This window comes from Camelus dromedarius, chromosome X, assembly GCF_036321535.1.
Source record: "Camelus dromedarius isolate mCamDro1 chromosome X, mCamDro1.pat, whole genome shotgun sequence".
NCBI classification, from domain to species: Eukaryota; Metazoa; Chordata; class Mammalia; order Artiodactyla; family Camelidae; genus Camelus; species Camelus dromedarius.
In genome coordinates, this window is record NC_087472.1 from 102,463,039 (window position 1) to 102,480,927 (window position 17,889).

The 17,889-nt window shown below is 37.9% G+C and overlaps 1 protein-coding gene across 3 annotated transcripts in view; it reads left to right on the forward strand.

The window, feature by feature from the left end:
• CTPS2 (CTP synthase 2) overlaps nt 1-17,889 on the forward strand; it is a 95,864-nt gene that overhangs the window by 4,245 nt on the left and 73,730 nt on the right. For 2 of the 3 annotated variants that reach the window (XM_031445831.2, XM_031445830.2), the window contains exons 2-7: nt 1,175-1,379; nt 6,584-6,754; nt 9,315-9,415; nt 16,388-16,504; nt 16,842-16,925; nt 17,732-17,812. In XM_031445831.2, coding sequence (XP_031301691.1) covers nt 1,214-1,379; nt 6,584-6,754; nt 9,315-9,415; nt 16,388-16,504; nt 16,842-16,925; nt 17,732-17,812 — 720 coding nt within the window. In that variant the 5' untranslated portion in view covers nt 1,175-1,213. Of the gene's footprint in view, nt 1-1,174; nt 1,380-6,583; nt 6,755-8,097; nt 8,301-9,314; nt 9,416-16,387; nt 16,505-16,841; nt 16,926-17,731; nt 17,813-17,889 lie in introns of those variants that run through there. The other variant, XM_064483379.1, reaches the window with a different exon arrangement.

A 17,889-nucleotide genomic window follows, 5' to 3' on the forward strand; every position in this document is an offset into this window, starting at 1 on the left:
TTGAGTTTCATACAATTTTAATCTGTCATGAAATATTCTTCTTTTGATCTTTTCTTAATCATTTAGAATGTAAAACATTCTTAGCTTGGAGAGCACACAAAAACAGACAGGGGGCCAGATGTATTCTGTGGGCCCTGGTTTCCTGACTTCTGATCTATGCCTTAGCCTGTTTGATCCTCACAACCACCTGCAAGATTTTTTTTTTAATGTTGGTATATTCGAATGTTGATTTAAAAAATATTTTTTAGACCAATTTTAGGTTCACAGCAAAACTGAGCAGAAAGTACTGAGTTCCCATACATACCCTGCCTCACACCCACAGCATTCTCTATTATCGACATCCTGAACCAGAGAAGTACATTTGTTACAGTCAATGAACCTACATTGACACAACATTATCATTCCAAGTCCATGGGTTACATTAGAGTTCACTCTTGGTGTTATACATTCTATGACTTTGGACAAATGTATAATGACCTATATCAACCATTACAGTATCACAGGGAAGAGTTTGATTGCCCTAAAAATCCTCTGTGCTTAGCCTATCCATCTGTCCCTCCTCCCTAACCCCTGAAAAATATTGATCTTTTGACTGACATCATAGTTTTGTCTTTTCTAGAATGTTATATAGTTGGAATCATAAGTATGTAGACTTTTCAGATTGACTTCTTTCACTTAGTAACATGCATTTAAGTTTTCTCCATGTCTTTTCATGGATTGATAGCTCATTTCTTTTTAGTGCTGAATAATATTCCAAGGGAATGGTATTTTTTATTCCATCCACAGATGAAGAAACAGGCACAGAAAGGATTAGTACCTTGCCCAGGTACAACTGGTTCAGACTTATCTGACTCCAGAGCCTGATCTCTTAAAATTTTTTACCATGCCTCTGAATCCCAGAGAAATTTGGCTTCTTATGATGAAGTTTGTCATGTGACAGAGTTGGGGTAAATGTAAAATTAGGGTAATGGAGCCAGACACTTTGCTTTCAGAAAGTATCCACAGCTTCTTGCATATCGAAGAGAATGAAAAACTTAGAAGACTTTGTTTCAAATATTTAGTTTAGATAGAAAAAATGTTGTGTGCTTTTGAAATTCTGGTTTAACATGCTCTCTGCTTTACTGGTTTGAGAAAATGTTTCTCTTCTCTGATCCTTAATTTTATTACCTTTCAGATTATATCTGGGTGCTGGCACCCAGCCACTTCTCAGCCAATGAAGTACATCCTGGTCACCGGTGGGGTCATCTCGGGCATCGGTAAAGGGATCATTGCGAGTAGCATTGGGACAATTCTAAAATCATGTGGACTCCGAGTTACTGCCATCAAAATCGACCCGTATATAAACATCGATGCGGGCACTTTTTCACCGTATGAGCACGGTATACAAGAAAATCACTTCCCCCCATTAAAAAGCACTGGGTTAAATTGCAGTTCTTCCTTGTATTTTGGGTAATTTCTTTAGGATCGAGTTCCCGAAGTAGAGTTGCTGGATCATATGTGAATGTTCTCATGGTTACTGATACATTTTTCAGATTGCTGATGACATTCCAAATTAATCCACCCTTTTGGAAAACAGTGTGTGAGGATTCCATTTTTGTTGTACTTTTTGTAGTATGGACTTTTTTTTTTTTTTGGAGGCAGATAATTAGGTTTATTTATTAAGTTTATTTATTTATTATGGAGGTACTGGGGATTGAACCCAGGACCTCATGCATGCTAGGCATGTGCTTTACCACTGGAGCTATACCCTCCCCACCTTAGATTATGTTTTGTTTTATTTTCTCATAAAGGTGATATATTTTGCTTAACATTTCATTGTTAAGAGGAATGCTCAGACAATATAGAATATATTGACAATTATATTGACAATATAGAATGACGTGAAGAAAATAAAAAGCATCCATTTCCCACCACTTAGAATAATTATTGTTAATGTTGAAATGTTGATGTGTATACTAATTATTTTTAAAAAGGCACCAGCCCTCATTTACTTTCTTTTTAAACTTTTTATGTACAAGCAAGAAGGTGCATAAATCAAAAATGTACAACTTGATGAAATAAACATACTGTGTAAACAGCACTCAGATCAAGAAACAGAAACCCCCTTTAAAATGCTCCTTCCATTACATGCAATATAATGTGTATGTGCAGTCGAACTGTAATAATTGTACCTAATAAAACTGAAAAAGGAGAGAAAAAAATGCTCCTTCCAGTCTCTCTCCACTTCAAACAACCAGGATAACCACTATCCTGTCTTCTAACATTGTAGATTAGTTTTGGTTTTTTTTTAGAGAGAGGAGAGGTAATTATTTGGTATATATATATATTTAACAAAGGTACTGGGGATTGAACCCAGGACCTTGTGCATGCTAAGCATGTGCTCTACCACTGAGCTATGCTCTCCCCTAGTTTTGCTTATTTTTGAGCTTTAAATGAACTGAATCTTAGAGTCATACTATTTTTTAATCTAACTTTAAAACTTAACCTATTGTGGACATTTTAATATATTCTGTACTCCTAAAGGCTGCACAGAATCTGTACAATAATAGCAAATAATTTCTAGTTTATTGATATTATAAACAACATTATGATGGAAATCTTTAAAATGTTTTTTTTTTTTTTAACATAAATGCCTAGGTACAGAACTTCTGCTTTGATAGGTAGGTATGTTTTTCAGGTTTTTAAAGGTATCTTTATACCTTTGGTGAATACTATTCTTTTTAAACTTTACTAACCTGAAAATACACCAAAAACCAAAAAAAAAGGTGGCTCATTATTTTTAGTTAGATTTTTTTTTTCATTTTTGTCTGTGGAATGGCTTATTTAAGTCTATAGTAGATGATGTATTTGTTTGAAACTACCACCCAGCTTCTGTGGAGAAAATTTCCCTGCCCCACTGACTTTGGCCTTTGGCCTTGTAGGATGGTTAATTTCCTGATTTGTTTGGAACTTTCCTGGTTTTGAAACTGAAAGTCCTGCATCCTGGCAACCTTTTTACTCCTGGGCAAACCAGAGAGATTGGTCACCTTATTTGGCTATGTGATTTGCTGCGTAGGATATTAGTGACTATGACATGTGCCTTGTTGAAGCAGGACTTTTCAATGCAATGGCATGCTTTGGGCCAGTCTCTCTTGTGTTTCTGCCCTCTGCTGTGAGACCTGCCTGCCTCATGTAGGGGTTTCTCCTTCAAGCTGGATCCTAGAATAAGAAGACACAGGGTAGACTCACAACTGACCCCTAATTCCCCCATAACACGAGGAAGAAATCAATAAATGTTTTGTAAGTTGCTGAGATTTTAGGGTTGTTTGGTAGGCAGCAAAGTTGACTAATGCCATGTGTTATGCCAATTTTTCTTTGGATTCTTAAAAATGATTTTTCAAGAATACTTTATGTAGAGTATATTAACCTCTATTTACCACATGTATATATTTTTACTCTGTTTGCAATTTGTCTTAATATTACCTCTGTTCACTGCTGATCAATTTCAATTTATCATTTATGTGATTAACTGTATCAACTGTTTCCTTTATGGTTTCTGCCTTTGATGTCACCTGTAACCTTCTCCATCTCAGGAATATTTAAATATTCATCTATATTTTCTTTTCATGCTTTTAGAGTTTCATTTGCTTTTATTTTATTTTTTTCTTCCAGTTTTATTGAGGTATAGTTGACATAGAACACTGTATAAGTTGAAGGTGTACAGCATAATGATTTGACTTACATACAAAATGAAATGATTTGACTTACATACAAAATAAGTTTAGTGAATATCCATCATCTCATATAGATACAAAATAAAAGAAATAGAAAAAAATATTTTCTTTGTGATGAGAACTCTTAGTATTTACTCTCTTAGCAACTTTCACATATGACATAGAACAGTGTTAATTGAATTTATCATGTTGTATGTTATATCCTTAGTGCTTACTTACCTTATAGTTGGAGGTTTGTACCTTTTGACTACTTTCATCCAATTTCTCCTTGCCCCACCCCCTTGCCTCTGGTAGCTACAAATCTGATATCTTTTTCTTTGGGTCTGTTTGTTTTTGAAGTATAATTGACCTATAGCACTGGTGCACAATGTAGTGATTTGATGTTTCTGTACATTTCAAAATGATCACTATCATTTGCTTTTACTTTAACACTGCTAATATATCTGGAATTTAATTTGATGGGAGATGAGGATGTAATAGTTTTTTTTTCCCTTAATTTTCTTCTGATTAGTCAACTATTCCTTATTGCAATTATCAAAGATTACATCCTTTCTCCACTGACTTGAAATACCACCTTTTATTACATACTTAATTTCTGTCTTTGTATTCTGTCCTGTTCCAGATCTCTTTGATTACTTCTGCCTACCATTTTAATAGCTGCAGCTTTTTAGTATCAAGTAGGTCAGGGACTTACCTCATTATTCCTTTAATCCTTTTTTTTTATCCTCAAAATGTTAGTTGTCTTCAAGGTTAACTTTGGAGTCATTTTATCAAACTTTATAAGAAATCGCTTTGGAGTTTTGGACAAAAATTTCTTCAAATTTATGAATTAACTTGGGGAAGAATTAAATACTGAAAATATTGACTGGCCCATTCAGGAACTTTATAAGTGCCTTCCATTTTATCTATACCTTCTTTTATGTCCCTGAAGTCAAGTTTTTAAGTTTTCTTCATATAGGGCCTATATATTTCTTTGTTTTTTTAGAAAATGGTTTTACTTCAAGTACAAGTTATATTTTAATTAGTTCAAAACAGATCTCTATTTGGGTCATTTTTGGACATTTGACCTATCTTTCAGATAGCTTTTAGTTTTATCTAAACAACAATTGATCTGTATATACTAGAGTGGGTAGGTTTTAGGGGCATAGTTCCCAAATTCCTACACTTTTCTTTGGAGTTTATTTCTGTGTATTTTATCTACCTTGATTTGTAATGATATCTTTGTTTTTTTTTTTAAGTCATATATTAAATTCCTTTATGTAGTAGGGACTTTTTTGGATATTTTGATTTTTTTGTAGCATTTGTTTATGTTATCTTGTTCCATATTTGTGTATATTGAAATATATATGTATACATAAATATTTCAGTCTTCCTTTACTCACTGTTATTTTATAAGGGCTTTTATTTTTATTTATTTTTTGGTGTGTTTTGTTTTGGTAATTATGCATGCTTTTCTTCCAAATTAAGTTAATTTTATTTATTTATGTTGTGCCATTTTTTTTTAGTTTTATTTTTTGTTGAAGTGTAGTTGATTTACAATGTTAGTTTCAGGTATACAGCAAAGCCATTCAGTTATACATATACATACATAATATATACATATATTTTCAGGTTCTTTTCCATTATAACTTATTACAAGAAATTGAATATAGTTTCCTGTGCTATAGAGTAGGTCCTTGCCAAATTAACTTTAGTGTCACTGTCAAGTTAAAAAAAAAATCTGTTGGAATTTTTATTATAATTGCATTAAATTAAAAAAAAAACCTGTTTTTGAAGTCATTATCTATAGCTTTTCTTTTTCTTCTAGGAAGATAATGGGTACTACTTTTAAAATTTAGGGATCTAAATTTCAAGACCTTTGTCATATATCTGGAGTATTGCCAAACTGGATTTGGCCTGAATTAACTCAAGAGGTTTCAGAGATCTTCCCCTACTTGTCAGAAGTTAAGAGGATCAAAGTACAAAGACTTTTTGATAGATTAACATGAGAAAGTAGAACTTGAACTGAAAATGGAATTTGGGAAATATGAAAATATTGCAATTTCATCATTTTGCTCTTTGTCCTTAAAATTAGAGATCTTTCCGACCACACCGTATGAGAACCTTATGAGTGAGACATAAATGAGATTATAAAAGGCTTTTGATTAGGTTCAGAAGCTAGCCAACCTTCTTTTTATGCTGTGAACATCTAGTAATAGGAGTGATAGAATTTCCTTAATCAGGGAGAGGTTCAGTTCCTACAAGATGGCTTTGGAACACTGGACTCCCAAATGATGTCCTCAAGGAATGCTGGAGACTCAGGCACGCCCAGTAGTCAATGGAAGTGCTCGTAGTGTGATTCAGCCTTCATTTATAGCCTTCTTTGTGGTGCTGTTGTGCAGGTGGCTTATTGCTCATTTTCTTTTTGGCCTCACTTTCACCAAGTTGCCCCGTGGGCTAGCAGGGGCTTTGCTTTCCGTCTACTGTCTGTCTAATTGTGACTTTACCCAAGTTGGGAATTCATGAAAATTTTCTTATGCCTATTCCAGAGTCCAGAATACTGATGCTTTGAAGCAAATTGCTATTTGTTTTTAAAATTGCTGTTTATAGTCTGTTTTTCATATGGTATATAATAAGTTTGGAAGAGCTAAATCTTGAAAACAGAATGTCAGTAAGCATTTAAAAACTACCATAATAGAATACCAGAATTTTTCCAATGCATTTTCATGGATAGAATCGAATTGTTAAATTTTCCTATCAAAATAAGGAAATGGTGATAGAATATGGTTTATAAATAAGTCTTTTACCAGCTTTTTAATATAATGTGCTCATCTTTGAAAAATAATCTACTAAAGCAAATTTTTAATTTTTACATTGTCTTTTTGTCCCAGGTGAAGTGTTTGTCTTAAACGATGGTGGAGAAGTTGATTTAGATCTTGGAAATTATGAAAGGTTTTTGGATATTAATCTTTATAAAGACAACAACATCACCACTGGAAAGATATATCAACACGTGATCAATAAAGAAAGGCGTGGTGATTACCTGGGGAAAACTGTACAAGGTATTATATTCCACAAACATTAGGGGACCCTATGTGCTGAGCATGCACACTCTGCTCAAAATAGACCTGAAGATGAGGCGGTCCCTGCACTCTACAAGCTCTAATACTTTTCAGATCCCTGTGTTCTTTTCCTTTTCTTTTTTTTTTCTCCAGTTTTATTGAGATATAGTTGACATAGAGCACTGTATAAGTTGAAGGTGTACAGCATAATGATTTGACTTACATACATCATGGAATGATTATCGCAGTAAGTTTAGTGAATATCCATCAACTCTTATAGAGATGCAAAATTAAAGAAATAGAAAAAAATTGTTTCCCTTGTGATGAAAACTAAGGGTTTATTCTCTTAACAACTTTCATATATAATATACATCAGTGTTAATTATATTTATCATGTTGTACATTACATCCCTAGTACTTACTTATCTTATAACTGGAAGTTTGTACATTTTGACTCCCTTCATTCATTCTCCACCCTCCTCTGCTTTGCCCTCATAACCACGAATATGATCTCTTTTCCTGAGTTTGTTAGTTTTTGAAGTATAACTGACCTACAACATTTTGTTAGTTCCTGTTGCAAAATACAGTGATTTGATATTTCTATACATTTCAAAATGATCACCATGATAAGTCTAGTTACCATACAAATCTTTTATTTTTTATTTTCCTCAAAGGTTTCAAGTTCATCCACCATGTTCCTGATTGTACTTTCATCAGTCTTTTTTTCTTTTTACTAATATTCTTTTCTTTAGGTCCTCTTTCTCTTTCCCATTTTGCTTTTATTTATAAAATCCATGGGGAACTACTTATTTATCATTTATTCATGTCACATCTGATTGCAGTATGGATTTATTTTGGCTTGTTTTGTCCGTCCTTTATTTAATATTCTTTTCCTACTTTTTTCTTGTATCTTTGTATGGATGATGATTATTCCCCCTTGAAGGACAGCGTTGGGGAGGGACTGGGGGATTGAACTGGAGGGCAGCATGATATGACCCTTTCCCCACCGACCCTTTCCCTGGGGGGTACGATTCTGATTGTCCTTCGTCCTGCAAGAGAAACTCAGGGGCCCACTCCACCCAACCTTGTATTCATACGTTCCTACATGGTAGGGTAAATGTGCTAATTCCCCATCCCCTTTAAATCACTTTCATGTTGGAAAGCAGCTGAGAAGCAGATAAAGAAGTTGGACGGTTGAAGATCAAAAGATTAGCTATGTTACTGCTGAAACTGGATGGTGTGGCTTAGATTCTCAGCTATTGTGCGTTCTAATAGATTCCCCCCAAGTGTAGGTCCTGGGAAGACCCCCGGGGAGGGAGAATTGCTGACTCACACCTGCTACGTCCCAGCGCTGGGGAGAGGGCAAGGCCCCAAACCTGGACCGGGATCCAGGCGCAGCCTACCTGGAGGGAGAGCCTGCCTACCCCGCCCTCCCGTAAAGGGGCCGGGCTGGGCATGCGCAGTGGGTTGTACCAAACGCACCAATCAGAGACGACTTCCTCTCGCTCAGCTTCCCGGAGGCTAACGTTCCTGCTTCGTGGATTAGGTTAGTTGGCTGCATCTTTTTGTCACTTCGGCTGAGATAAGCATCTGCGGGCCTGCCCACCACCTAAGGGACCCCCCCCCCCCCCCCCCGGGCCTCTTGTACTGGTGGAGATGTTTTTTGGCCTCTTCTGTTGCCATTAAGCAGCCGCAGGCCTCCGGTCAGTACGCAGCCCTCAGGCCTCGGGCCTCAGGCCTCGTCTGCACCCTCTGGACCCCTCCCCACGGGCTAGAGGGCTGCTCACCGTCTGCAGGGCTGGGCCGCTCGCTCGATGTCATTCTTCCCCTTGGACTCCAGCATTCAGCACTCTTGGCAGCCCTCCTGACAGTTTTTAGTTGGCCTTCGAGGTGTTTTGTAGTTGCATCGATGACGTCATTTCTGCTGTTTTTTTTTTTTTTTTTTTTTTTTTTTAGTGGGGGAGGAAATTAGGTTTTGTTTTTTTGTAGGGGGAGGTAATTAGATTTTGTTTTGTGTTTTTTTGAGGGGAGGTAATTAGATTTTGTTTTTTTGAGGGGGAGGTAATTAGGTTTTGTTTTGTGTTTTTTTGAGGGGAGGTAATTAGATTTTGTTTTTTTGAGGGGGAGGTAATTAGGTTTTGTTTTGTGTTTTTTTGAGGGGAGGTAATTAGGTTTTGTTTTTTTTTGAGGGGAGGTAATTAGGTTTTGTTCTTTTTTGAGGGGGAGGTAATTTTATTTTGTTTTTTTGAGGGGAAGTAATTAGGTTTTGTTTTTTGGGGGGGAGGTAATTAGGTTTTTTTGTGGAGGAGGTAATTATGCTGTTTCTTGTTCTCTGTGGTTGGTCGATTTCAAGAGAAATGGCATAACATTAAAATGACTAAATCTATATTGCATCTATAATATTAATTTCAGTGAGATGGATAATATGAGAACTGTGGCTTGTTTCATTCGCGAGGTGGCTTTCAGGTAATTTGGGAGGTCTAAAGACACTAATACATTCATTTCTCATGACCATGACCGTGAAATAAGCTTTTGTGCTAATTATTACTTCCTTCTACAGTTGTCCCTCACATCACTGATGCTGTCCAGGAGTGGGTTATGAATCAAGCCATGGTGCCCGTGGACGGTCATAAGGAAGAGCCCCAAATATGCGTTATTGAGGCAAGCATGGAACTTTTCTTTATAAACGTATATCCTTCTGGGTTTTTAAGTATCTGATCTTCATTCATTTAACAAACATGTATAGATGGCCTCATGTGTGCTGGACACCAGGCTAGGAGGTGGGATTATGGCAGGGAGCGATATAGATGGTCCCTGCTCTTGTGGTCACAAGTCAGTGGGCGAGATTGGCTTAAACCTAGTAAGCACTCCTGGGCTGAGCATGCAGTAGTCTGCAAGTGGGGACGGATCAGTCGCAGAATGCATTCTACTGAGCACTATTTGAGAACTATTTCCAAAGTACTTTGAAAGTAGAAAGAGACTGAATTAGAGAAGTTTGACTGTAGAGGTGATTTGAAGGTGAGAAGTGAGTATTAGCTGTTTAAAGAAAGAGCATAGCATTTGTTCTTGCCACTTGTTTAGTGCGTCCCTTCCTTTCATTGTGCAGAATGGGAATAACAACCATGTACCTTATCTAAATGTCAGTTTACCTCATTGCCAGGAAGGACAGCAGAATAATGAACATTTTGGTTCCTGGAGGCAGCCTTCCCAAGTTCAAATTTCTGCCATGACCCCTGAGCAGTGTATGGTTCAGTGGTTAGGAGTCTGGGGCCATACTGCTTGGGTTCATAGCCCAGTGGGTCACTTACCAGCTGGGTGACCTTGGACAAGTTTGCTTAATTTCACTGTGCCTCAGTTTATTCATCTGCTAAATGGGGATACTGTCTTAAGGATTACATAAACCAATACATTTAGTGCTTAGATTATGTCAGATCTATAGTAAGTGCTTAAAAATTATTAGCCATTATTAAGATGCTTTTTAGTGGGGGAGGAAAATTTAGTGTGACTTTCGGCAAATTACTTCTCAAAGCGTCAATGTATGCACCTATAACAATATGATAATGTAATATTGTAATTACAACAAGATGATAGTAACAGGGTTGTTGTGAGAATTAAATTTGATAACATAAAAAGCACTTGGCCATGTCTGGTGTTTAAGAAGTCCTCAAACATGTTAGCTGCTATTATTGTCATTGTTAGCAAATAGATATTATGCTATCCACAAGATCCATTTTGTTAATAGTAGAGCTGATAATATTAACATAAATGCATTCTACTATATAACTAATATAATAATAATATATTAATTATATATTATGCTACTATAGTAGTATGGTTGACAAACTTAATATAAATATATAAGTGGACCATACAAAATTTCCCCTTTGGTACTTCTTCCTTCACAATGTACAAGGCAAGAGAAGATGCTTCCTTTATAATTTTTTAAAAATCAGTGTATAACATAAACATAGAAAAGTGCACATCTCATAGATGTATAGCTTGATGAAATTTCATACACTGAACATGCCTGTATAACTACGCTTGCTTTCCTTAAAAATATTTAGTATCTAATACAGTGAATAGTTTGCAAACAAGTTAAAGCAATGACAAAATAGTGCAAGAAAAGAGAAAAGCAGGTAAAAACTCCAGGAAGGATCACAGCTGATACGAGGAGGATGTAAACCAGGGCATAGCTTGACTCTACGCTGAAGGAGACTTACACGGTCACTCTCTATTGATTTTCAGTTTTGGGGCTCCATCCCCAAGATGCATCAGAGAAGCCTTAAAAGCAGCAATGTGTCATCAGCTTTAGAAAGAGGCTTCAGGAGGTGGAGGGGGTGAAAGAGTGCTGGCGGGAAGGAGGGAGAGCAGAACCTCATTTTAAACTGTGAGGGGCCACAGATATTGTTAGTAGTTGACTGAAAGAGAAGCAGACATATCTTAGGTTAGGAAAGTAACCAGTAGAATTCACCATTGACATTGGGATCTGGGGATTCACCATTGAGAGCGGCATCCTTATCTGTCCCAGCAGGAAATCAACCTGCATTCTTTAGAGTCTGAAATGGGTAAGTCAAGAAAGAGCCAAGCTGGATGAGCTTTGGTTTAGAGATACGGAGGTAACTACCAGAAGAAATCCCAACAGAGAAGTTAAAGCGCGTGCCTTGGGGAATCAGACTTGGGAGAGGGAAGGGTGGGACAGGGACCTCTTGCTTTTTATTGTAAGCTCTGCTGTACAATTTGGTTTTTAACCTCGTGCGTGCATTATTTTAATCTTTGAAAAAACACTTATTAGTATCAACATGAAGGTGCCATTTAGCAGTTTCAGTATCTACAGTTCAGCCCAGGGCTGATTTTATTCAAGCGCTGCAGAGGGTAGGACAAGCCCTCATGCCTTTGGTTTACAATGGTTATTTGTTGCAGAGTACCACGTTGTCTAGTATGGTAGCCACTCACTGCATGGGGCTGTTGGGCACATGAAAGCAGCCAGTCTAAATTGAAATGTACTGTGAATTTAAATATACACTGGGCTTCAAAGTCTTAGTATGAAGTAAAAAAAATTGTGATATGTTGAAATGATAGTATTTTGGATATTTTGGATATTTAACATTATATAAAATATAGTGTTAAATTAATTTCTCCTGTTTACTTATTTATTTATTTATTTTTTTAATTAATTTTTTTTGGTGGGGAGAGAGGGAGGTAATTAGGATTATTTATGTGTTTTTAGAGGAGGTACTGGGGATTGAACCCAGGACCTTGTGCATGCTAAGCATGCACTCTACCACTTGAACTATACCTCCACCCCCTACTTTTGCTTTTTCAAATGTGGCAACTAAAAACTTTAAAATTATGTATGTAGCTCACGTATTTCTGTTGGATAGTGTTGGTCTAGTGCTTTCACTGATTTTTGCTGTTCAAGCAACAGGAAAGATAAAGGATCCAAAGTGTGTCCATTTTCCCAGAAGAATTGGTCCCTGGCCCAAAAGTAATGACCAAACCTGAACATTTTTATAAGTTTTCTATTGATTTTTTTTCTTTCTTTTAGTTTTTGTGGGTGAAGGGATAGCCTTTTCTTAAGACTGTTAACCTTAATCACAGGAAAAGTTCTCAGTGGTCATGTGTACCAATGTTTTTGCCTTTTATTCCTTGATTCTGCTCTTTTTTTTTTTAAATTACATTTTAAAATAATAATCACAAAAAATGAGAAGAGGAAATGTAGTTTTTAAAATGTAATTGAGCTACCCTTGAACTTCATTAAAATATAAGCCCAATTTGATCTTGGGATGAGCCTTAACACTTTTTCATCTTCTCAGCTCTTCTAGCTGCTGTTTTTTGAGAATCCTCCTTGAACAAAGCTTTTATGCTGTGAGAAGTTGTCCTCAGCAAAACCCCTTTTTCTCCATATAAGCCTGATGTTTGTATTTACTTTATTGGACGCAAGGTCAGGCATCTTTTTGGGTTCATTTTAAGTTATGCTCGACAGTTGTATTTGTGCACAATTTTAGCTTTTGAGATGGACCACCAAGGCCGATATTCAGTTTTTAAGCTTGTGGAAACTCTTGAAATGTCTCCATAGCCTTTTTTTGCAGGTGAGGTTTCTGCTTCTCAGACCAATGGAGCTGACAGGCTTTATTCATATCACTTGCAGGTCATCCAAGCATGAGCCTGAAATAATTTACACCTGGCTTAAAGGAATAAAAGGTTTCTTCCTTTTTCTTCTTTTTTTTCTCCCAAAAAGAACTCCTTTACTTTTATTTTTACTTTTTATTAAAAATTCCTGCAGTTTTATTGAGATGTAATTGATATATAACATTGTATTAATTTTAGGTGTACAACATAATGATTTGATGTATGTATGTATTGTGAATTGATGACCATAATAAATTTAGTCAACATCCATCATCTCATATAGTTAAAAATTTGTTTTCTTGTGATGAGAACTTTTAAGATTTCAGATAAAGATTCCTTTCCTTAAAGGCAAAAATGGACATTGTGTATCTCATAAATTTGTTTGCTCCTGCTTCAGTTTTCGCTTTGGATAGATCTTAAAATGTTGTTATGGGTGATACTTTCCCTGTTGTGCAGGCAAAGAATTAATTTAGAACTATTCTAACGATAATACTGAAAGTTTCTGATTACAATGATGATAATGGGGAAACAGAGGAGAGGTAATGGGACCTTCCAAATTGTCAGAGAATGAATGCAGTACCAGTGTAGGCCATGTGGGGGCAGAAGCAGATAATATTTAAAGGTTTTGTTTCCTTTTCTGGATTCCCTGTTTACTCCCAGAACAACCCTCATCAAAAACCAGAAAATGTTTTCTTATGATTTAGTTTAAGTGCAGACCTCTTTTTTCCCTAAAAAAAAATTTCCCGTTAGATTCTGGTGCATTGTAGTTAGTGAGCTCTTAGAACTCTCACCCTCTGCAAGTTTCCTGACTGCATGTTTTATTTCTTGGATTTTCATAATTAAGTTTGTCATTCACTTAACAGAATGATCATATGTTTCTATCTGTTCTGTAGCCAGGAGACTTGAATTTTAATTTTGTTTTGTTATCTGAGTTGGTAAGGAATAATTTCTTCTGTAGCAGTGGAATCCTGAAACTTCTTAGATTGATTCTGTTGTAATTATGGTAAAAGGTACTAGAACGCTGTGACCTAGAGGTGATATTGAATTTTGAGACCCTTCTGTCCTGTCCTGACCACTAGCCTAAACTCCCAGTACTGCCTGCAGGGCTCTGGGCTTGTGCTGGAGATATGGCAGGCAAGTTCCTACCCTCACGGGGCTTATAGGCTAGTGGGATGGAGAGATGGGAATCAAGGACTCAAATAAAAGAATGGCACCTTGTGCTGTGTTCCTAGAAAGGGCAGAGACAGTGCTTTAGGTGGGTGGTCAGGGTCTGATTCTCTGAGGGGGACACAGCTCTCTGGGCTGAAGGATAAAAGGGAGATAGGTGTAGATGAGGAGGGAGGGTAGGAGGGCTTAAGGGACAGGAAGGAAGAGCATGGTCCATCTGAGGACCTGAAAGGCTGGTGGGGCTAAAGCACACAGATGTGGGGGATGGGGGCATGAGATGAGATTAGAGATATATGCAAGGGTCAGATCATGTAGGGCCTTTTGTTGGCTGCTTAAAGTTTAGGTTTTATTTTTAGCGAAGCACTGAACCACTAAAAGGTGTAAGCACAGGAGAGACATACTCCGAGTTTTAAAGGTCACTCTGCTGGTGTCTGACAAATGGTTTGTAGGACAGGAGAGGGTAGAAGCTGGGAGGCCATTAAGATTGGGGACAGCCACCTTTTTCTGTAAAGGGCCAGGTAGTAAATATGTTTAATTTTGCCCATCACACAGTCTCTGTCCCAACCACACCACTCTGCCGTTGTGGTGCAAAAGCAGCCGTAGGCAATATGTAAATGAATGGGTGGGGCCTGTGCCAGTACAACTTCCAGTATAAAAACAGGCGGCTGGCCATAGTTAGCTACCTGGCTTAGATGATTGCAGTAATCCCTGCAAAAAGATGGTGTTGGCTTGGGTGTCTAGGGTAGTAGCAGTGGAGATCGCAGTGGAGAGATTTGCAAGAATGTTTTGGAGGTATGACTCACTGGACTGGGCTGGGTAAGGAAAAGGTGGGGGATTGATGATGAGGAGATGTTATTGCTGAGATGAGGAGGTACCCAGACAAACAGGCCCAGGGGTGTGGGGCCCAGGAGTTCAGTTGGGACACGGTAAGTTTGAGTACTTATTGATCCATCCAAGGTGTCAAGGACAAGTTAGCTCCAAAGCCTAGTGGTGCTGGGAAGGCAGGTCAGGGCTACAGGTAGTTTTCTGACCCAGTTGAGTAGCCGAAGCCAATAAAGATGGTGAATTCTGGGACTGGCCCATCATGATCTCTTCTTCCGCAACATCCAGATCATTTCACTTAGTGCTCACATTTTACTCTTGATTATTGTTCTTTAGCTCTGCCTTATTTTCCTCGCTAAATTCTGAGCTCCTCAGAAGCACGTTATCTTGAATTCTCACCAACACCTTATTTATGGTGTTGAATGTGTATTAGAGGTTCAGATGCTAAAGAATTAATTTAAAAGTCCGTGTTATCTTTAAGTATTTAAATATGGTGAGGATAAATGGGTTAAGGTGAATTTTATCCTCGTCTAGAGTAAAATGCTTAAGTAACTTTACTGGGAGTACAGTGTAAATTAAGTTAACATTTATCAAAGGATTATGCTGTCAGGAATATTCCCAGGGCTTTCGGTACTACTTGTTTCAAAAAGCCAGCATGTTTTAATTCTAGTAGTACCACCATTGCAAGGAGACTGTACAGATGTATGTGTGTTTGAATATGTGTGAGTGTTCATGGAGAGAGAGAGAATGCTCAGTGTTTCACACCAGGCAGAGCCAGGTGGCTCTCACTTTTCTCATATTGTCAGTGGATTTGAATTCTACCTTCCATTGGGGACTGCTGGTAGAAACAGACTGATCTCACTCCTCTGTGGTCTATATTCTAGATCTTTTTGTCTGCTTATGAATTCCCTTCTCTTAAAGTGCTCCTTTCTTAAAAAAAATTTATTTCAATCTCGGTGAGATGACTGGTTGAGAGCTTTATAATGATACCCCATTTTTGGTGTGTGCAGGGGATTTACTAGACTGTACAATCCAAGTGAATCAATGACAGTGTGATTCATTTACTTAACTTAGTCTGTACCTCCACACAGTAGGCAGAGCAATCTTACAAACATAGGCATCTGATCATTCTTAAAGCTCTCCTTGACCTCGCTTACTTCTCCCTTGATGTCCTGCTTTCTCTCTTACCTGTTTACCTGGCTGTGTTATACTCTATCCCTTCTTTGTCTTTTATTTTCTAGTCTTCATTTTCCCTTCCTATGGCTTCATTTCCCTCTTAAACATACAGTGCTTTTCTTTTTCATTTCTAACAGCTTTAGTAAGGTTTAACTTGCATATTATAAATTTCACCTGTTATAAGCGTACAGTTCAATGATTTTCAGTATATTTGCAAACTTCTGTTCTTCTGCAGTCATCAGACCTCATTTCTTATGCTTAGTGGGTTAAGAATTGTTCTCTTAGGCTGTGTACCACAGAAGATATTTGATTTCTTGTGCCTTTTTTTCCCATTCCCAGCTGGGTGGCACCATTGGAGACATTGAAGGAATGCCATTTGTGGAAGCGTTCAGACAATTCCAGTTTAAAGCAAAAAGAGAGAATTTCTGTAATATCCATGTTAGCCTTGTCCCACAGGTGAGCTTTCCAGATTACTGTGTAGTCAGCAACTCCTATAGGTCTTCCTATGATATTCTGTTTATTACACATTTTGTTTTATTTTGCAGGGGGCTGGTAACTAGGTTTATTTATTTTTAGAGGAGATACTGGGGATTGAACCCAGAACCTTGTGCATACTAAGCATCCGCTCTACAACTTGAGCTATACCTTCGCCCCACTGTTTATTCCACATTTTAAACCAGGGAGCCATTTATTATCCAGAAGAGCTAAGAGCATTGGTGGTTCAGTGGTAGAATTCTCGCCTCCCAGAAGAGGTAGATGTCCAGTGTACTGACAGCGACCTATTTCTTTTCAGCCCAGTGCTACTGGAGAACAAAAAACCAAACCCACACAAAACAGTGTCCGTGCACTGAGGGGCTTAGGCCTGTCTCCCGACCTGGTGAGTAAGGAGAGTGGGTAAGTTTCGTGGAATAGGAAACATTTCCTAATCTGTAACATGTGAGTCCTTTCTAGCTCTCAGAAGGTTCCTGTGACTGAGCTTTTTGTATCTGGGAGCCAGGGAAGGCTTATTCCCTCACCCTCAGATGTTGCTTCACACATTTCTGAATTGACCATCTTTTCTTCTCCAGGGCCTCATTTCATTGGCCGCATTGACATCTGGGCAAGTGCAGCATCCTGTCATTTATGTGATCATCTGGGTCCTTAGACAGAGGTGGGACCTGGGAGATTTTTCGGTGACAGTGGTCTAGATCAGGGGTTGGAAGTAAGGGCCTGCAGGCCTGCCTCCTGTAGAGGAGGTTTTACTGTGACGTGCTACCACCCATTGTCCACGTGTGTTGATAGCTGCCTTTGCACGTGGCGGTACCATTGAGTAGTCAGGGCAGCGACTGCACGCCCTGCAGAACCTAAAATTTTTACTGTCTAGTCCTTTAGAAAAAAGTTGGCCAACCTTTGGTGTGTTCTTGTAGTTTTAAAAAAGTAACATTTGTGAGCCTTGACTCTGTTCACTAAACATGCCTTGATATTTCTTACTGGTGGATTTGTGTTGAATTTGGTTACACTTGCTTATATTAGTGTTCAGACAAATTTCTAGTTAGCCCAATGGAACGCCCAGGATGGAGAAACGCATACTCGATCAAGTCTCTTGCAGCGAAAGGAAATTAACATAGCGTCCTCCTGAAAACCAGTAGCAGTGTGAACAGCCCGCTTCCTGCCTGCTAACCTGTGCCTAACTGACTTTGACAGATTGTCTGCCGAAGTTCAACGCCCATCGAAATGGCTGTGAAGGAAAAGATTTCTATGTTTTGCCATGTGAACCCTGAACAGGTTAGTGCTGCTCTTTAGATTTCATTGCCTTGCAGGCACTTCTGTTGATGCCAGCGTTTTACACCTCTTAAATTATC